The 22,484-nt window shown below is 31.2% G+C and overlaps 2 protein-coding genes across 2 annotated transcripts; both read left to right on the top strand.

Moving 5' to 3' along the window:
- The first annotated feature begins 12,723 nt into the window (after positions 1-12,723).
- On the top strand, positions 12,724-14,392 carry LOC142646155 (uncharacterized). The gene has a single exon (XM_075824363.1). The coding sequence runs from the start codon at positions 13,751-13,753 to the stop codon at positions 14,375-14,377; it is 627 nt and encodes a 208-aa protein (XP_075680478.1). The 5' UTR covers positions 12,724-13,750; the 3' UTR covers positions 14,378-14,392.
- A 9-nt stretch (positions 14,393-14,401) lies between these two features.
- LOC113790321 (uncharacterized) lies at positions 14,402-19,712 on the top strand. The gene is made up of 3 exons (XM_075824362.1): positions 14,402-14,998; positions 15,094-15,391; positions 17,270-19,712. Exons 1-3 carry the CDS (start codon positions 14,431-14,433, stop codon positions 19,527-19,529), a joined length of 3,126 nt encoding a protein of 1,041 aa, XP_075680477.1. The 5' UTR covers positions 14,402-14,430; the 3' UTR covers positions 19,530-19,712.
- Positions 19,713-22,484: the final 2,772 nt, after the last annotated feature.

Raw genomic sequence — 22,484 nt, 5'->3', positions numbered from 1 at the left:
TATCATCATCATCATCATCATCATATTTTTTGTTTCTCTCCAAACAAAACAACATTCATTGATAACAAATAAAGCAACAACAACAACAACAAAAAAACATAATGATGATGGTGACATATGTAGAGTTTTTGTTTGTTTTTCGTTGTTTTGTTTTGTTACATAAATCACCATACAGTTTTTTGGGCTATGGAAAGGAATTAACTTGACTCAATATATGAAGAGAGCTTTACATCATTTCGTGTTTTGGAATATTGGATCAAATATTCATGATTTTCCTGTTGTTGTTGTTGTTGGTGTTAAAGTTAAACAAATTTCAATTTTAAAACGTCAACAATCTCGGCTCTGTTCTCTTATGTATCAGGAAATTGATCCAAAATGATAATGATTACTGCTAGGGAGGGGAAAAAAATTTTAGCCAATTTTTGGAAAAAAGAAACTAAATTCTTCATTCGATTGGTTTTTTACATTTCTTCACAATTTCATTTCAAACATGATTGCATCAAACTAGGAGAAATGAAAAAGAAAATGGAATTTTGTTTCCACCAGTATTCTGTCACAAGAATAAAATTGTCAGAATGAAAAAATGACAAAATGATGATCACACAATCAATGTCATCATATTGAGAATGAATGAATAAGAATGGAATGTTATTGTTATTTTTATATAGAAGAATTTTTTTACTCTGATATTGATTTGAATTCTAAATAACCAAACAAAACAAAAACCAAAACGACAGAAAAGAAAAGATACCTTATCATTTTCAATGGAAAAATCTACTGATGTATAGAGATGTCATCATTTGAGTGAAAATAGTTGGTGAAAGTTTGATAATGGAAATCATCATTTCGGTTGATTGAATCAAATTGAAAAAAAGAATTCATTTTTAATGTTGAAAGTAAAAAATGAAAGTTTCCAAAAATATAATCGATCCATTTCCATTACTTGAATTGACAATTCAAGGTTGAATGATAATCAAATATGATGATAACCAATGTTTGACAAACAAAATGCCGGCTTTCAAATTCAGAATTTTTTTATCAATCGAATGTAAATTCTATGTGCGCATCCATTACATTCGATTCATCATCATCATATGGATTCTGTCCTTGTTTGTTAATGTTTTTTTTTCACTTACTCAACTCAACTCTCTACGATAAAATAACGTTAATAAAATGATCATTTAATAACCTTTTTTTCCTTCTTTTTTTTTGTTATTTGGTTGGTTGGGGTGAGAGAATAACTCATTCATTAAAAAAAAATTTTAAATTCAATCAGTTCAAGTCGACAATGTTGTTGACTTTAACACTTTTGAATGTGTTGAACCCAAAAAAAAAGTCAACATTTTTGTTTCTGAATGTCAAGTTTGGCCGATTTTTTAAAGTTTTTTTTTCATCTGATTTCAAAATGTATTTCGCTTTTTGTCGGGTACGGTCGGCCTAATGGATTCTTTTTTTTCAGTTTGCCAGAAATGAAACCAAAAAACAAAAATGCAGAATATGATGGTCGGTCGGTTTGGTTGATTCTGGTTTGAATGTAGCAATTTAGTTAAAAGGGTTTTTCTTTTGTTGTTGATGTTTTACAATTTCAAATTCATTCGGATCTAGTTTCTGATTTGATTTTGATTTTGATTTTCATTCATTTACAGTTGGGTTGACTGAGTTTTGGTTTGATTCTTCCTTTCGCTGTTGTTGTTGTTGTTGTTAAATCTATTTAGCTGTTGACAATTGACAGCTTCTTTTTTGCATTCTTGCATCATTCATTCAGTCAGCGAGAAGAATATCATCATCGGAAAAAGGAAACATTTGTTTTTTTTAAAGCAAACAACAAGGTCATCATCATCACTGAAAAAAAAATTTAAAATTTCAACATTTTTTGTCGTCTATTTTGACCCAAGTGTCATTTTGGTAATTATGATGATGAGAAAAACATATGTCATCATTGTTTGTATTGATAATGAAAATATGGCGAAAAAAAATTCTCTAGAGATTAATTGGATTCATGAATGGAGATTTTTCCTTTTTTTTTGTGTGTTTTTCAGCAACAACCATAACATCAATGATGATGATGATTGAGAAAAATTGAGAAAAATTTGTCACCAAAAATAAAACTGATGACAAAACAAAAGAAAAAAAATAATTTCGATGCGTAACCAAAATCGAATCGAATCGAGCTGATCATAATCATCATCATCATCAATTTAGCCAGAAAAAAAAATACACAAACACAGAGTGTGTGTGGTTAAACGACTGACAATCGGTGATTAATCGATCAGATTTACGAACGATGAAAAACCCAAAAAAAAACGAAATGATCAGCCGTTGACGATGGAGAAAATTAGCCATTTAAAGCCAAAAAAAACAGAGCGCAAGTGAGAGAGAATCCATGATGATCCTGTATCTCGAGAGATTGTTTTAGCCGAAAACAGAAAACAAAGGAAAAAAGAATCCAATAAAAACAAGATTGATTATGTCCAATTCGTTTTGTCCAATTTCACTCGCTCTCTCTCTCTCTCTCGATTACATAACCTTCCTCTTAGTCATCATCATTGATGATCAATAAAACGAATTACATTTATGAGAACAATTTTGAATTGAAAAATTTCTATATCCAATTAGAAATTAAATTTATTATGATTGTTGTTGTTGTTGTCACTGTTAAGTGTATCGATTTTCCCGAAAAAAAAAGTTTTTCTTTCCCATTCTTTCACTCTATTCGGCAATTCAATCAGTCACTTAATCACCACCACCATTGAAACAACCGACAATGGTCATTACGTAAAAATTAAACTAACTTTTAAAAATGACGACATTTAAGTGGTGTGATTTGAAAACGAACGAACGAAAAAGAAAAGAAGAATTTTTTGTTTTGTTTTGTTTTGCACTTTTCAATTGGTCATTTATTATGGTTGTTGTTGTTATTTGATTATTGTATAATGGATTGACCCCATTGAAACCGTTTATCTTTAACTTTAATTTTTTTCCTGAAATGAAACGAACCATTATGTAATGTCAGCCACCATCTATTATAATAATCATCATTATCATCAATAAATTACGTAATTCCAGATTCACAGTAATAATGGTCGGTTGGTTGATTGGTTGGTTGGTTGGTTGGTTGGTCAATTCATTCGATTCAATAGATTTTAATGAAGAAAGACGAATTTTTTCATTGAGCTAAGAATTTCATTTCATTCAATCATCTTGGCTGTATTGTTATACAATCCAGGCACACCTTTAAATTTTTTTTTCCTCATCCATGATCTAAATTGATGATTGAGAAATTGACCATAAATCTTTTCGAGATAAAGAAAAAAAGTTTCTGCAAGTGCAAATTTCAATTCAATTTTAAATGTTTTTATTTGGTTTAAAAAAACAACCAAACTTTATTCAATCAACCATCAACAATCTTTAGGATTTTTTTTATCGGTTTAGATTTTTCCAAATAAACTCTCTTACTTTCAGCTAATAACAAATGTATTTTTTTTTGGGATACATTTTAGGTAATTTCTAAATTTTGATAATCATTTTGATTGAATCTTGATTTTCATGAATGTCAATATGAATTATATTTTTGTTTTTATCGTTGATTCCAGAATCTCTAAAGGCGGCGGTCCCACTTGTAAAAACTAACAAACAGACTAAACCGAAAAATGCACTGTGGAAGTAGAAAACGGGAAAAGTTTGCGATTTGACAAACTGGCGAGTTTAACATATCAAGGCGGCGGTCCCACTTGTATAAACTAACAAACAGACTAAACCGAAAAATGCACTGTGGAAGTAGAAAACGGGAAAAGTTTGCGATTTGACAAACTGGCGAGTTTAACATATCAAGCAAGCATGATCCGGCAAACTAGTTTTTTTAGTTTGTTCAAGTGGGACCGCCGCCCAAGCAAGCATGATCCGGCAAACTAGTTTTTTTAGTTTGTTCAAGTGGGACCGCCGCCAAACACTATGTGGGTCAATTGATTTGATTTGTTCGAAATTTTTTTTCGAAAAGTCAAAAACAATCAAACAAAAAACAATCCGACAAACTAAAAAAAAACAGAAATTCAATTCACATCAGGATTTTAAATTGACAGTTTTTTTCTTCAATTCAATTTCAAAACAAAACAAAAACAAACGAAAACAAAACATTTGATCCATCCACTTAGGTACAATGATGATGATGACTGACTGGTGATGAAAAGTCATAACAAAACAACAGAAAAAAACATTACATTTTGATTTGCTTTTTGTTACATAACATATTTTTTTCTATTTAGTTTTAGATTTAAAAAACAAATTCAATTAGTCAAGTTTTTTGTCATGATTTTGTTTTGTTTGCCATTATCCTGACAAACCTTATGTATCGAATGACATTTGACAAAACGTGAAACGTGAAAAATCCAAAGTGAAAAAAGTTTTTCGAATTTGAAATCCAAAAAAAATCAAAGCGGATTGAAAACCAGAAACGAAACGAAAAAATGTCAAATTTGATCCATTTAACCGTCACTTAACAATCAATCGACGATCCTATTTCGGTTTGTTTTTCCCGAAAATACTTTTGTTTTCCGAAAAAGTTTCCTTTCGATTTCGGGAAAATTTATCCCGTGGGTAGCAGAATTCTTTTCCACATCACCAAATCATCATCATCGATTGATTGAAAGTTTGCAAAGGAATTTTTGAAATTTTAAAATTTAAAAAAATTAATTTAATTTCAAAATTTCAATCAGAAAAAAATAATTCAAAACAATTGAACCGTCAAAAGATTCAACGACCCTGTGGCCAATCTTTCAGACAGAAAAATTCTTTAAAAAACTGAAAATCTTTATTACTGTTTCTGACATATTTTGTACAAACAAAACTAACGAAAAAATAACCAAAACAAATTCTCAACATCCCGACCAACGTCAAAACATCGTCGTCAATGTTTATATTTAGGATAATCATCATCATCATCAGGATCGAAATAGTCGATTGTTTATGTTATACAACAATTGCGAATACGATATGAACATTTTCTGTGTTTGTGTGTGTGATGAATTTGTTTTTGGAAAAAAACAAAAACAATCGACGAACAAACGAAAATGATATGTAAACAACATAACAGTTTTGTTTCTGTTCTTCTTTTGCATCAATCATTGATCAAACGGATCAAATTTTGTTTTGTTTGAAGAAATTTCCCTGAAAAACGAGAAAAAAAAACATTTTTTTTTCGCAAAAATTGATGGAAATTTTTCCGGAAAACTCTTAAAATTGTCAGATTCAGAAATGCAGAAATAAACTTGAAAAAGTCGAATTTTTGGGTGAAGAATTAAAGTTAGTTAGCCCGGTAGTCTAACATTGGAACCTTTTGAAAACTTTTTAGTGAAAAGTGGCACTCGAGAAAAATCGCGAAAAAGAAAATTCCCGGCCTATTTGTTTGGGCCAATTTCGTTCTGGATCCAAAACAAAATGATCTTGATCTGGATCTGGATCTGAAAACAGATATATTTTTGCTGCTTCGATTGAAACACAGAATACAAATATTTGCTTAACTTATCTAGAGATAGAGATGGAGAGATTCCAAGTACCGTTGATGATTATGATGATGATTTTGATGGAAAAATTCTTTATCAAAAAAATATTGTTGTTGTTGAATGACAGCTGCACAGGAATAATTCATTCAGCAACAACAACAACAACAAGGATCATTCAACAAAAAGGCAAACATAATTCATAAGTTTGATTGTTTACTGTTTGCTGTGCGAAAATGTCAAAGTTCAAATACAGACCAGGCAAAGAAAAACTTGATAATTTTTTCCACAAGGTCAAAAAATTATGGAATAAAACTCAATGGTCATCTCCAATGGTCAACAACAACAACAACAAATTTTGATTGATTGAAACGAATCGAATTTGAATTTGAAAATTTGAATAAACTTTTTGATGAACACCAAAAAAACATGTGTCATCAACTGTTTAGCTAATTAACCAAACAACAGCCAAATTGATTGGAAAAAAATGGCCTTTTAAAGTCTGACCGCTGGTCATCTCCTGTTCAATATTTTTTTCCTAGCTTCTCGACACTGCTTTTTGTTTTTCACACATTTTTTGGAAATTTTATCCCGAAGAAAACTCGATTTTTTTCTTCGTAGTTTTCGATACGGTCAATTGAAAACAGAACAAGTTATGAAGAACGACTTTGTTTTGGTCGTTCGATAGGTCATTCAGTCGATCAGTGTGACTAAATAAGATTTTTTTTCCAAAAATTTTTCGGGATCATTTTTTTGGATCAATTTCAACACAACCCAGAAACCTTATTAGGTCAAAATTGAATAATAATAAAAAACAGAAGCAGCCTAAAAATAAACTTTTGTTGTTGTCGTTGTTTTGATTTGTTGTTGTTGAAAAATTCAATTAGCTAATTCGACAACAACAACAACAAACAACAAACAACAACAACACTTGTTTGACATTGTCAAAAAAAAAATTGAAAATCAAAAAAATCCTATCAAATTCAAATTGAAATTGAAACTTGCTTGATACATTTGCTGTTGTTTGGGAAAACAATGAAATGACCCATCATCATCATCATCATCATCGTTGGGACATATGTTGACAAGACACAAAACTCGGGTTCCAGTTCGGGATCATTTTGAACAATGGCTTTTGTTCAGCAGCAACAATAACCCCGAATGAATGAATGGATGGATTATTATTGGCAATTTTAAATAATGGTAAATAATGAGATTCACCCGAAAATTGAATTAACCAGAAACAAAAAAAAAATCAAACAACTAAAAATGTTTCCAACCAAAAATGTTTCCAACCACACACAGACAAAGATTACAGTAGAAAACATTGTCATCACTTTGTAAATATATGATCAGCAGATCCAAGATTGTTATTGTGATTTACGAAGAAAAAAATATGACATGTTCTATGCTTGTATGTTACAGCGAATTAAATTTGAATTAGATTTTTTCAGTTTTTCAAATGAAAATTCTATTAATTCAATTGGAAATTTTCGTTTTTTTATCAAATCAATGAGCCTTACGGCCTCAGGGTTATATGAGAAACCTATCCTTTGGTCAACAAATGATGATGACAAGATGATGTGTGTAATGGATTTTTTTTTTAAATATTCAAAATTTCAAAAAATTTGTAATCGGATTTTCATCAATTTAAATTGTATTATTGAACAACATTCATTCATAACCAGGTTTTTTAAGGATAAATATTGATTTGCCGGTAGTAAATATTTGTCGAAAAATTGAAAACAACGAAAGAAAAAATTGTTTGCATAATCATCATGTTTTTTTTTGAAAAAGCAACATTACCTCCTGAAAAATGGGAGAAAAAAAAGGTCATGTTTTTCCTTTCTTGCTTTTTTGTTTGGTTGGCCATCATTTAAACCTGAAACAACATGAAAAACATGACATTAACCAACGACAACGACAACATTGTGTTCCAGGAACACGGGTATTAATAACAACAACAGGTCGTGATCGCTGTTGTTATCCATTCAATGTGGAGGTTTATTGATTTTTTTTTGGATTTTTTCATATGCAAATCACCAGTTTTTGTTTGTTTGCAAACATAGTGAATATTTGCCGAAAAAAATTATCATTTTACAACCAACCAGCCATCATCACCGACAATATGAACATGATGATAACTAAAGCCAAAGTTTGCTTTTCATTCACAATTTTTCTTTTTTTGTTTTGTTTTGGTGTTTGTAAACATGATTTTCAAGCAAAATGAACACAAATATACCGAACACCCAATTGTTTTCCAAAATCTAATCCATAAATATTGAACAAAAATCAAATAATAATGAGGATGATGATGATAGAAAAAAAAAGATTATAATATTTTTCATTGAAGAAAAAAGTTACGAATATTTAACACCCAAGAAAAAAAAATATCCCGGTAAACGCTATTTTGACTTGACTTGAATCAAACCAAAGAAGTTAATGTAATTTATTAGTTGGCCATTTATTTATCGTTGCCAAACAATCAAAAATCTCTCTCGTTTTTTTTCTGGTGTGTGTTTCGGGTAACATGTAAAACATGACCATAAATCTACATTGAAATATAAAAACGATAAACGAAACAATAATGATGTAGGTTTTACAGTTTTTTTTCTTTCTCTCTCTTCAACACCTAACAAAGTGTTATTTTCATTTCATTTTATTGTTGCATTTTTTCAATTATCATTTGACTTTTTCATTTGGCTGCTGACTTTTTTCCTGATTTTTTTCTTTATTTTTGCATGCCTATGGAAAAATACCGTTTCATTTTCTCAATTTAGCATTTTTCTCAGTTTTTCTTTCTGTTTTCTCCTTTATTATGCAATTTATTTGCAACAATGAAAATGACAATCAACCAAAGCAAAGGCAAAGCGAAAAGTATTTGTTTTCACTCAATTAAATTATTTTATCACCAAAAGGAAAAAAAGACTCAGAAAACTAGAAACTAAAATGTTTTGTTTGGGCAATGAATTTTCTTCATTGAAAAAAAAGAAGAAGAAAATTTCAATTCAAAACTTTCAGTTTAAAAAAGTTGTTTTTTGTTGTTACCCTTATATAACACACATTATTTCCATAAACGAATGGCTTGAACCACTTTGAAATTTTATTTACCGGAATGAAAAATTTCCAGAAAAAAAAACGATATAATAACCTTACGCATCAATGATAATCAATGTCCATCATACGTTCACATCAGTGTCATATGGGTCAGATTTTTTGTTTCACATTCGTTCGCACTTTATCACTCACTTCACTCACTTGATGTATGTAACAGAAAAAGTGTTCAGGGTCATTTGACACACAGATTCTGGTTCTGAATATATGCAAATAAATCAGTATCAGTAGCAGTATCGTTTGTCATCATAATGCTCATAATCACCATCAAAGTGCGAATTGCAAACGGTTTTTTTTTCGATTTCGATTTTTTGATTTTTGGAGAAAAAAAAACACTAAAGTCATAATGATTATGGAGTTTTTTTTCTCTTCTCAAAGTGACATTATCAATGTAAAAATACCATTTTATTCCAGTTCATTTAGAATTCGAGAGAAAAAAAAATTTTTCATTCAGATAGTGTTTGTCACCTATTTTTGAATTGAATTTTTTCACTAAAGTAAAACTTTTTTTCCTACATTTTCAAGTTGATGTGGAATGTTTTTTTGTGAATAATAAAATTTTTTTAATATTCAAAGTGACCCTGTAGAGATGAGTAAACAAAATCATCAAACGAATAAATGACAATAATAATATCTGGTGTAAATTTGGATCAATATCAAACTCTCTTGTTGGAACATTTGATTTTAAAAAAAAAGAGAAGAAGAAGAAGAAAATCAAAGTGAAAAGAAAAGAAGAAATTCTTTAACCGGTCAAATTTTTTGTTTGTTTGATTTGTTTGATAGTGGTGGTGCACGTGTGTTCCAAAAATTGAACAAACTTTTTTTTGTTGTTGTGAGGATCATCAGGTAACAATCAAAGAAATGCAAATGAAAAGAAACTAAGAAATTTAACCGATTTGAATAGAGTTACGAAGGAGAGAGAAAGAAATAAATATATGGAGTAAGAGTTACTCAACAAACACCTAATATATTTTTTTTTTTTGGCAACTACCTTACCTGGACTCAATAATCATCATCATCATCATAATAATCATAAAAAAACATGGCCATTTTTACAATGGACCAAACAACAACAACAAAAAAAAATCGGTCCATTTCCAATGTCGGCATTCTTTTTTTATATATATTCTTTTCATCATTTTGAAATGAAAAGCAAGCAAGCAAAGCAAAGGTAACCCCATATTGAGTTATGTCGTCAAGCGGTCTCTCTGGGTTGATTATCAAGGTGAATATTTCATTCATTCAATTCAATTCGATTCAATTCAATCAACAATGAACCTTTAAGGGTCAGGTGTTTGGATCGTTTTTTTATTTTTCTTTTCTGTTTTTTGGATCGATAAACTCCATTCAACGAGAGAAAAAATGAACAATTTTTTTCAACTTTTTTTGAAAAGAAGAAGAAATTCTTGTGAATAACAACAATCAATTGAATGAATGAATGAACAAACACCGATAGATATCGATATCCAGAAAATATATTTTCAAAGAAAAAAACCCTTTTTTCTCAGATTTTTTCTTCAACTCATGTTTATTTCAATGACTCTCTTGAATTTTGAATTTCGTTTTTTTTTCATTGAAAAGAAATTCCATTCAAAATCGCCAATATCATCATCCATCATAGCCATCAGTCAGTGTAATCAGCCCCAAAATAAAACCCGAATAATGTTGATGTTATTTGTGGCTTTTCCTATTCGTTTTCGATTGTCATTAATGAAATGACAATTTTGACATTATCACACTCGCACAAAACTAACTAAATTGACAAAAAGTAGAAAACAAGCATACCAAAATGCACAATGCGCATCACAATTCAATCAACCAACCAAACCACACACACACGACAAACATTCCAGATTTTTATTATTATTAACATTTTGATTTTTATTAATTTCGCACATGATGTTGTCATGTTTTTTCTTTCTCTCTCTCTCTCTGTTTGACAAAGTATCAAAGGAAAGCGAAGAAGGATGTGTAATTTTATCAAATCAAATGAACAACAACAGCAAACAACAACGATATTCAATTACATTCCACAATTCAATTCAATTCGTTCGTTTGTTTCCAAAAGTTTTGTTTTTTTTTCAGAAACGGAAATCTTGTTATTGTCGAATATATGAAATGTATGTTTTTGGTTTTCATATTGGTTTCAATTTGCGTGTGAAACAAACCACTAATGTCTAACCAGAAGATATTTTCTCAAATGAATTTTAATCACATCGCACACACACATCGTACACACTGACAATCGAAATTGACATTTTGAAAATCTAAATGTGTGGCTGATTATATATTTATTTGTTTTCGGTTTTCGGTGTAGATTTCGAAATTTTGGTTTTCGGTTTTGCGGTAATTTTCTTCTTTTCGGTTTGATTTTGTGGCCGATTCGTTTCGTTTTTCGTTTCAGCATTAGCACAAACAAAACGCAGGATTTCTATTGGTCGATTTGCAAGCAAAAAAGGCGTTACAATTACAGTGATGGTACCGCCCATTCATCATACTGATTGGCTAAATTTTTTTCAAATATCAAAAGAGAAATGACGCATGATCAATTGGTTGCTTGCAACTTTTTGGAAAAAATCATTTTGATGATGATACGGCGCCATCAACTAAACAAGTTTTTCTCTCTCTACCAACCAACCAAGCAAATTATCAATGAATATTTTAACAACAACCAACCAACCAATCAACCAACCAAAAAAAGTAAATTGAGAGTGAAATAATTGAATAAATAAATTACCAGTATCGTATCATCAAATGGATGCTAATTTCGGGAAACTTTTCTCTCTCTCTCACGCGCCAAATTAATCGTTAAAATTATTATTCATTTGATGTTGTTGTTGGATATTTAAAATCCACAACAACAACAAATAATGAGAGAAAAAACTTTTTTCAGTTTTAAAATTTAAAAAAATTTTCTGGGAAATTTTTCTTATTTCTTTTCTGATTTCAAATATATCCAGGCAAACAACGAATATCCTTTGTTCTTTCATCATTTTCGACGCCCACCACTTGAATCGATGAACTTTAAGAGAAAATCTGTTTATTTTGTTTTCTGCTTTACTTGGAAACTTTATGATGATGATGATCATTATGACCATCATCAAATTCATTTTGGGAAAGATTTCGTATTTTTTTCCCCTTCCATAATTCCATTAGGATTCTGTTAATTTAATTTTCTATCAAAAGAAACAAAAAAAAAATTATCATCATCAAAATTGCATTCGATAAAATGACAGCAGCGGAGAGAGAAATAAACTCAATCCTTTTTCCTCCTTGCTTGTTTGGATAGAGACAAAAATGAAAATCCGAGCATATTCAGTCAAGTCCAGTTATTTTGAAGTTCTAGTAAGTCAAATTTAACTTGATCGAAAAAGAGAATCTGATAGTAACTCTCTCTCTCTTTCTCTATGTGTGTCTATTAACAACGCCCCCTACAAAACTAAAGAACAACAGTGGTAAATTTATGATGATAATGATATAGTCATGTCGTTATCGTTTCTCGGACATGGATGATGTTAAAAGAAAAATTAGGTCCATCCAATTCTATCCGAGTCGAATCCTAAAGAAACACACACACACACACACACCTACTTTCTTTAACCAGAAAAAACCAAAGTCAATGATTATGATTATGATGATGTGCTCAAACTCCAAACAAAAAAAACAAACTCTGTTTTTTTCGCTCCTGGAACTAGCTTTCATCATCATCATCAACATTACATACTTGTGTAGTTTGAATAAAGTAAGTTAGGTAAAAATGATGATGATGATGACTAGTTTTTTTTGCAAGGAAGGAGTTACCCAATATATAGTGTGTATACGGTTATTGGTAGTTTGGAGAGAGATAGAGAAAGAGAAAAGGCAGTGACTAAAAACTCACTCACTATATATACTTCTGTTTAGTTTTGACTACTTTTTAGTTTAGTCAGTGCACTGTGTAAGAAAAAAAAAGAGGAAGTAACTTATCATCACTTTACAACACCACTCAGACTCAGTTGACTATTTTTTTTTTTTTTTTAAGGCTGCCATCGATAGTTAAAGTAAAGTAAAGTAAACTCAATTGGGAAAAAAATAAAAGTTTTTTTTTTTTTAGTGAACTTCACTTTTTTCACAATGCACAACACTTTTACGTCTGTATAAATAGAAGTTCCAATTGTTTCCTACCCCCTCAAAGTAACACACCACATTCTCCTCCCCCCTTTCAAAAGCTACCAGTTATTCTGTGTGGATCAAAAAAAAAACTGAAAATTTTCTCCTGCTACTACTACAACCATGATGATTATGTCAAAGAGAGGGAGAGAGAGAGAGAGAGAGAGAGTATGAGAGAAGATCATCATCATCATCATCAACAGTTCTGGAACTACTGATGATGATGATGATGATGATAGAGCTTGCTGTGAAGTTTCTGTTTCTGGGAAGTTTACTATTTTATTTTCACCCAAAAAAAAACTACTACTGCTGCTGCTGTTGTTGTTAGTGAAACTGGTACTTTTAACAAACAACGCACACACGTAAAAAACAAGCAAGTCTTTCTTTTTTTACGAGTGTATCTTTCTCTCTCTTTTGTGGTTGGTTCTCTCTCTTTTTAAAATAGAAGAAGTCATTCAAAAATCCAATGGCCAAGTTCCACTGTGTGTAGTAGTTCCACAGCAGTTCAGCTAGCTAGCTATAGCTAGCGTTTGAAGTTTGTTGAAAATAAAGTTCTTCACAGCCAGTCAGTCAGTCATTCAGTCAGTCAGTTAGTTAAAAGGTAGTTCGCTATTTTAGTCAGTCAAGTCGAGTCAAGTCAAATCAAATCAGTCGATGATACACTTTTGTGTGTGTGAGAGAAAGAGAATTGAAATGAACAAAGTTCTTTTGGATGATAGTGGCTACTGTGTTTATATGTCAAATAGATAGTGTGTGTTGAAGAGTGAAGTGTTAAACATACACACAGCTAGCGCAACACAATTATGAGATTGTGATCACAAGTAACACACAAGTAACACAAGTTTAAAAATTACCATAATCAATTTGGTGGTTCTTGCACACACACACACACAGTGATTGTATCTTGTGACTTGTATCTTGCTTCTGAACTTTTGAAACTTTGAAACTTTGAAAGATTTTTGAAAAAGAAATTTACTTTTACAAAAATAATAATGATGATGATGTCACCATTGAATTTATTATCAACACAGCAACAATCATCGTCATCAATTAATTTGACAAATATGGATCCATCAACACAATCATCACATCATAATCATAATGTTTTAATTGGTGGTGGCGCTGGTGGTGGTCATTTAAATCGTTCACCAGATAATTTATCATCATCTTCGGCATCAAAATCACCATCAAGTCCAACAAATTTAAATAAAAATATTAATGATTTAATTCAATCAACATCACCACATCATTCGCATCATCAACAATCAATTGCAGCAAATCAAAATCAAAATAATTCTGTTGCGGCTGCAAATTTATTACATGCAGCAATAGCAAGCGGAAATGTACCAGCAACATTAGCACAAATGTTTCCAGGAACATTTCCATTACATGTTGCAGCAGCAGCTGCTGCTGCATTTTATGGTCAACAACAATCTGGACAACAACAACAACAATCTACAAATCAATCATATCTTTATTCTCAACAACAACAACACCAGCAACAACAACAACAACAATTATCATCATTATTGGCAAATGCAGCAGCACGTATGACACCAAATACATTTACAACGCTTGGTTTATCGCAAAATTCGGGAAAGTTTTCCGGGTTTTTTTAGCGAAAATTTCTTTGGAAAACAATAAAAAATAAACATATTTCAGGAAAAAATTGATGAATGATTTGAATGAATCAAAATTATCATCACCGCAACATCAACAACAACATTCACCGAATAATAACGGTAATAATACATTATCTGCAATGTATGCTGCAGCGGCTGCTGCAGCAGCAGCCGCTGCTGCTGGTGGTAACGGTCATCATCATAATGGTGGTCAACGTAATGGTCAATCATTACCGTCGAATAATCATCATCATCCATTGATGCCATTAACAAATATGATGGTCAAACAACAGCAACAACAACAAGGTCATTTATCACCACAAATTGATCATTTACGATCATCAACCGCATCGGGTCATCCACATCTTAATCATCATCATCCACATCATCATGGTGGATCAACAACATCAACATCATCATCTGCGTCATCCGCATCATCATCATTATTATCACCAGTATTATTTAGTCCATTAGGTACATTAAACGATAATAATTCATTACAATTTTCACAAATTAATCATAATAAACAACAACAACGTAAATCATCATCATCATCATCATCGACAATGATTGTTGATGTTGTTGGATCGGAATGTGCTTCAACAACAGCTGAATCACGTGAGTATTTTTTGTTTTTAATTAGGGAAAAAAAAGTCAAGCGATCAAAGGGTTAATCAATATTTATTCAAAATTTTTCGTCGTTTTCTTCATAGCATATCAAGGTAATTATCATCGAATTTCTGCTGCAACACGTACACCAAGTTCACCACCAATGGGACAATCTGGTCCAATTGCAACAAATTCTGCAACATCAGCAACAAATCAATCATCGAATAATATTGGTCAAACATCATCAGCAACGAATCCAATCAATAATAATAATGGTAACAATAACAACAATGGCAATGGTAATAATGTATTACATTGTCCAATTTGTTCAATATCATTGGATGGTATAGATATAAATCAACATTTTTTTGAAGAAATGCATAAAATTGATACAATGAGAAAGTAAGTCATTTTTTTTTGTTGAAAATTGCATGCAATTTTTTGTTTCACCCAAAACGGGTTGCATCCCTAATCAAATCAATCAATCCAATTTGAATCAACGATTCATTTTCTCAAATAATAATGTCTTCCTGACACGTGCATATCATTTTCGATTGATTGGCTATCATTAAATAGGGAAATCTTTGCTGTTATTAGCGGAAAACATTAGCGTTTTTTTTTGACACTTTTGTCCGTTTCGATTCGATTTCGAAACAAACATTGATTATTATCATCATCAACGTTTATGTAGATTGAAAACGATGATGATGATGATAATCAAATAAAAACTAACATTTTTTTCCTCTCGAAAATCAAATTGAAAAATTGAAATTTTGATTTCAATCAAATTCAAGCCATTTTTATTACATGGCCAAAAAAAAGAGTTTGCCAAAGATAAAAACACTTAAGTACTTTGACATTCGATTTTTTTTTATCATTTGGAAATTGAGAAACAGAGAGAAAAGGGAAAAAAATTTTCCAATCAGTTTTTTTTTGTCCCAAAAAGATTAAAAGTAAATTGAAATTTCAAAAGAGAAAAATTTAATGATCAAACTCGAAAAAAAACGAAAAGATAAAATCAAATCAAAACAGGATAAGATAGGTTACTCGAACAAGACACTCGAACTATCTTTTGTTGTTGTTGTTGATTATCTTAAAGATTTCTTCTTCTTTCGAAGAACATTTTCTATAGAAGAAAATTATCTGAAAAAACAACATAGGAAAAGATTAATTAATTAAAAAGTTTGTTGTTGTTGTTGTTGTTGTCTAAACATGATTAAATTTGATTTAAACCGATTGTTCATCATCCAAGGCAACAACAACAACAACAAGCGAACAACAACCGAACGAAATGACACAAGATTGCCGTTATGAATACATAAAAATTGCTGATGTTGATGATGGTTGGTAGTGATGTGGTTAATTGCATTTTAATCAATTTATATGGTTATGTGTAAAATGCTAACTAACTCTTAAACGAGTAAGCAAGCAAGCAAGCCAAAATCAAATTCTTAGTGATGCATAAAATTGATTAGTTTTTTGCATACATAAAACATACACACACGAAAAACACAAGTTTGAAAGTTTGATCCGGATTTTTATTTTTTACACAAAAAAAAATCTTTTGTCGTCGCACGCACGCCAGCTAGAGAGAGAGAGAGAGAGAGAGAGAGAACGATAAATTAATCGTTTTGTTAATTGGTAATTAATTTGGCTCGTTGATTTTTTTTTTGCTTGACTATGGCACAAGCGTGATCGTTTGATTGTGTTAATTGAAACGTAAATAAAAACCAAAAAAACTAGACAAGACAAGACAACTAAACTAAACTGATTTGGTTTGACAGAAATGATTTTTGTTTTTGTTTTTTTTGCAAGAAACAAAAAAAGTTTTTAAGAATTTTGCCGTGGTTGGCCCGAACAACCATGACTTTTTCTTTTTGTTCCAATCTCTCTCTCTCTCTCTCTCTCTCTCTCTTTGTTTTTATCGATCGATTAATTCGATCGAATCCGAAGAATGAATGAATGGGATATCCATTTTGAAACGCGTGTCATTTCCATATATAAAGAGAGAGAGCGAGAAACAGCCACACACACACACATCATATCAAATAAAAGATCTGATGACAGATCAGACAAATGCAAACACGTGTTTTGTGAAAAAATGAAAAAATGAAAATGGTAATATCGTTTGGTTGTTATCAATTGAGAACAACCACTTGAGAATACAGAAAAACAAGACACGTGTCACATAACAATGATAATTTGTAAAATGGGAAAATTTTCGGGAAAAATTCTTTTGAATTTCAATAAAAATTTCTTTTTTCTTTTGTTAAAATCCAGATTACCAGATTGGTCGAATGATCAACCATCATCATCATCATCGACAACAACGACGATCGCTAATCACCCAAATCATCATCATCATAATGATGTTGATTGTCAACAAATAACGCAATCGACACCATCATCATCAACGAATAAGCGACAACGAAATTCGCAATCAGAATCATTATTGAGCGGTGGTAAACATGCAAAAAATCACAACATATCATCATCATTTCCAGTACCACCACCATTGCCACTTCAACCGCAACCGCCGCAATCAACAACAACATCATCATATCAGAAAAAATTACAATTACCACAATCAAGATGGGAAACATTTCAACGTATACGGCAAAATCGTCACACAAGACTTGCGGCATTTATGCGTTTAACCAGACGTAAATATGAAGCTTGTTATGAAATGCAATTACAGCAACAACAACAGCAGCAGCAATCATCATATCATCATCAACCGAATCATATTGCAATTCAACAATCGCATCTTACACCTACTGCGTCTATTCATCCGCAGCGTTCACCGAATATTGTTCCATCATCATTGACGCAATCAGCTAGTCATCATTCAATTCCGCAACATTATTCTGCAACTGGCGGTGGATTTATTGGTTCAGAAGCATTAGCATTTGCGGCAAAATCATTAGAATCATCTGCCGCAGCTGCCAAATCATCAATGAATCCTGATTCATTACCACCACCATCATCATCATCATCGACGATAATTTCACATCCGCATCATCATCATCCACATCAAACATCGAATCGCAATTTATTAAATTCACCCGAACAACCTGGATCATTAACACGTTCATCACCGGCTATGGCAGCGGCAAACGGTGGATCCTCATCATCAACGGGAAATTTATCAACAGCAGCTGCTGCTGCTGCAGCCGCATATCAAGCTCATTCATTATTTGCTCATTCAAATCATCCATCAGCCGCAGCAGCAGCCGCTGCTGCATCATCATTTTTACATCATCCATTTTATCCTTATCCACATCCACATCATTCAATAGCAGCTGCATTTCAATCTGCTGCTGTTGCTGCAGGTGCATATCCAGTTGGTTCAGGAACAGCTTCGGCATTTCCAAATGTTGATTCATTTTTTCAACAAACAACAAATTCTTCGACAACAACAACAACAACATCGATGATGAATAATTCACCTGGATCAATATCATCAGTAGCATCATCATCATCAGGTTTGCATCAATCAGCAAACAACCAAAACCAAAACCAAAATAATAGACAACCAAAAATTTGGCGTTCAATCGATACATTGGATAAATTGGAAATGAATAATGATACTTCATCAGCGGTAATCGATCAACAACAACGATCAACATTGATTATTCCAGCAAATAAAAACGACAACAACAATAATGATGATGGAAATATTACGGAAGAAATGGAAAACCATCGTCGATCAAAATCCAATGATGATAATAATGAAGACGAATCTGAACAACAACAACAACTGGCCACCAATGATGGCCATAATCATCATCATAATTCACCAACAAGTTCGATCCATTCAGGTAATAATGATAATCAAAGTGTTGATGGTGAAGAAGATCACCATCAATCCAAACCACAATCCAACAATAGTAATGATAATAATGATGATGTATTAAATTTGATGAAAAAAACAACCGCAAAAAAATTACAAAAATCACTTAGTGATAATGATAATGATGATGATGATAGTGGTGATGATCATCAAATAATAAATTTTTCATCAATAAGCGATAATGATGATAATGGAAAATCAATCAATAATGATAATAAATCGATACGATTAATAATGAAAAAATCAAATAAAATTAATGATTCTGATGATGATGAAGCAGCGGTGGCGGATGTGGATGATGATGATTGTGATGTTGATGTTGTAAATGGTGATCTGCATCATCCGATCAACGATATTCACCATAATCATCAGCCGATGCATCATTCACCAAATAAACATTCAAACAATTTTAATCATCAACATCATCGACGTTTTATTGATCATCAACAACAACATCCACCACAGAAAAGTTTTAAACGTCATTTTGTTGATGTTTATCAACATGAAGAACAGCAGCAACTAATGAAGAAGCGATTTGCAACTGCGACCAATACCGCAGCACAATCAAATAACAAAAAATTATCCGAATCTTTACCATTATCATCATCTTCGTCATCATCATCTTCATCGTCTTCGTCGCCCTCATTATCATCACCATCATCATTATCACCGAATAATGATCATTGATTAAACGACGTTACACTGTACAGTTTTACTTTATAAAATTAGCCCGAATAATCAACATTTTTAAGTTACCTAATTACACATTACTTAATTACACAGAAAATTATTATAATTTAGTTTGTAAAACCTTCGATTTATTAAATTACAAATAAAAACAAGATTGTTTGCTTTTTGTTTCTGTGAAAATATTTGTTCTTTTTTTTGTGCGTGTTAATTTGTCTGAAAGAAATAAAGAATCTTTTTCCTTTCAAAATGATTGATTGATTGATTGATTGATTGGTTTTCCGGAACAAATTTTGTTTTTTTTTTTTTTTTTTGGTTCTGTGAATTCCGGAACAAATGTGACTAATGTTCTTGGGAAATTGAAAAAATCTAGCCAACGAAAAATTCATTTTGTTCAAATTAGCTTGTCAGTCTGTCAATCCATCGATTGATTGATTGATTGATCGAATATCATGGGATTCGGGAAAATTTTCCAAACACAAAAAAATCAAGGTAAACATTCAATCCGATCAGAAAGGTCAAATAGAATAACCACAACACACTGTTGTTGAGTTAATTATTTCAAAATTTTTGCCTACGAGTAATTACATATGGAGAAAATATATTTTCGAAGATAAGATTAGTATTTTTGTTGAAAATTTTCTTAAAGTTTTTTGCTAATCAGTCTCTTTTATAAAGTAAGTTTTGTTTTTCAATGCCGCAACTGAAAAATTCAATACATTCTTTTTTCAAGTAGAAAAAAGTCGTCAAGTAAAAATCATTCGATATTGGTAATACCTGCAAGGTGGAAAAAAGATTCATTTTTTAATCCTTTGAATACCCTCATCATTTGGTCATTCTATTGTTTTTTTTTCAATTTTTGGAAAGAATAATTCTCAATTTCAACAACAACAACAACAAAATTCATAATCTTCTTCTTCATTTCTAAAAATTTTTCCAAAAATGATAATCTCCTGCTGCTGTTTGCCAATATCATCACAATAAAGTAATTTTACCGACAAACTTTAATAGATAATAGAGAATTTGATTTAGTCACTTTACTTCGAACTAATAAGTTTTGTTAAGATATTTTTCTTTCTTTCAATATTATTATTGACTTTTGGTGGTGATTGAATCTCAAAAATCAATTTTGAAGTGATCAGAATTTAGCTTTTGGCTTTTGGGCAAATGAAAAAAAAAGATTGAAAATTTTATTAAGTATTCAAATCGGAAGTTTAAGTCAACCAAAATTGTCAATTTAGTTTGTTTGTTTGTTGTTTACACCAAGCCAAAAACAACCAAATGATTATCATCAGGATCCAAAACTGGAATAAAATCATAAAAAGGCCATAAAGTTTGTTTGTTTGTTTTTGCTTTCTCTATGTTTTTCGATTGATTTCAATCAATCGAATCAGTTCAATTTGAAGATGGTAAAACTGGAGAAAAAAACGCCTATACTTTTGATTGATTTTTGAAGCCAATTTTTAAATGAATGAATGAATGACGCGTGGCATATACATGGTTAAAACGTTTTTTTTTTGGACCCGGAGAATGATTCCATTTAACCAAACCAAAGCTAAAACTAAACTAAACAACCGACTATGGTCTCTTGAAAATTTTTCCTAGGGTTAAACAAATGATTGAGATCGAGAGATAGAGAATCTGGAGGGGGGGAGTATTGGGGATTTTATTTATTTATTTTTGTTTTCGGCAAAAAAGCCAAAAACAAACGAAAAAAAAACAGAAAAATGTTCAAAAAAAAAGTCATAAAGTTTTCGTTTTTTCCTATAGGGTTATTATAGCTGCTGCTGGTTTTTTTCTGTTTATTTATTTTTGAATTTTTTGATCATCATACGCGTTTGACGTTACTTAAAAGCTTAAAATTTTTCAAAAAAATCAAGCTACTTAAGTTATTCTCAAATGAACTAAGGGTTTTCAGTTTTGGCCATTTATTTTTCCTCGATGATGATGATGATGATAATGGATTTTCGGATATTTTTTTCCATTCAAGTGGAAATTGATCCAAATCGAGTTGAAATAGCCAGAAAGAAAAGGCAAACAAAAAGCCGAAAGGGTTAACTCTTTTGAAACTCTGAAACCACCACCACCACCATCATTCGAGAAAGCCATAGGGTAAATCTTATCCAAAAAAAAAGTTTGGATTTTGAAAACGAATAAACACTTACTTACACACACACGAGCAAAAGTCAAACAAGTCAAAATTCAATCAACCAAGTAGTGAAAAGGGTAAATATTTCAAGAGTGAGAGATGACCAAATGGAAAAAAAAGTTTAATTGGAAATTATTTGATTGGAAAAAATCTCTCCACTTAGTGTGTAAAGTGTGTAAACACACACACACACTTTTGGGATAAAATCACAGAGAGATGAACGGGTTTGATTTTTTGATGGTTTTTAGAAAATTTTTGACGGTTTTCCACAACCGAATCGAATCGAATTTAGTTAGTGGAAACAAAATCAAATCAAGTTAGCTTTTTGGTTGGTTGGTTGATTTGATCAATGATAACCATTATTAACATCATTAGGGTAATTAATTGATGGATGATCGTTAATCTAATCAAAAATCAAGGAAAATGTTTTGACCTTTTTTTTCAGTGATGGAAAATTGGCCAGAAAAAAAACCACAGATAAACGAGAGATAAAACTTTTCAAAAAACTTTTCCGGTTGTAAAAATTACTGGAAAAAATTTTCCCGAACAAATAAAATTGAAATTAAAAAAAACAAAAACAACCCAAAATGATGCTACCGTGTTTCTCTATTTTTCTATGTAACATCTGCCATTTGAAATCTTTAAAAAATCAAAAATCAAAAACGAAAAACGATTCACACCTGGCAATCAAACCACAAACATATACGTTTTGCAACATCAAATTCAAATTAGTTTTTTTTTAAATTCTTCATTTCTGAATTTCACTCAGAATTTGTTTCGGTTAGAATTTGTAAATTCCAACAATA

Source organism: Dermatophagoides pteronyssinus, unplaced genomic scaffold (genome assembly GCF_027571235.1).
Source record: "Dermatophagoides pteronyssinus isolate colony J.1.1.1.1 unplaced genomic scaffold, Derpt_VIB-CSIC_2022.12 sq0077, whole genome shotgun sequence".
NCBI lineage: Eukaryota > Metazoa > Arthropoda > Arachnida > Sarcoptiformes > Pyroglyphidae > Dermatophagoides > Dermatophagoides pteronyssinus.
The sequence above is the reverse complement of the archived record's forward strand: the minus strand, read 5'-3'. Positions and strand labels throughout refer to the sequence as shown.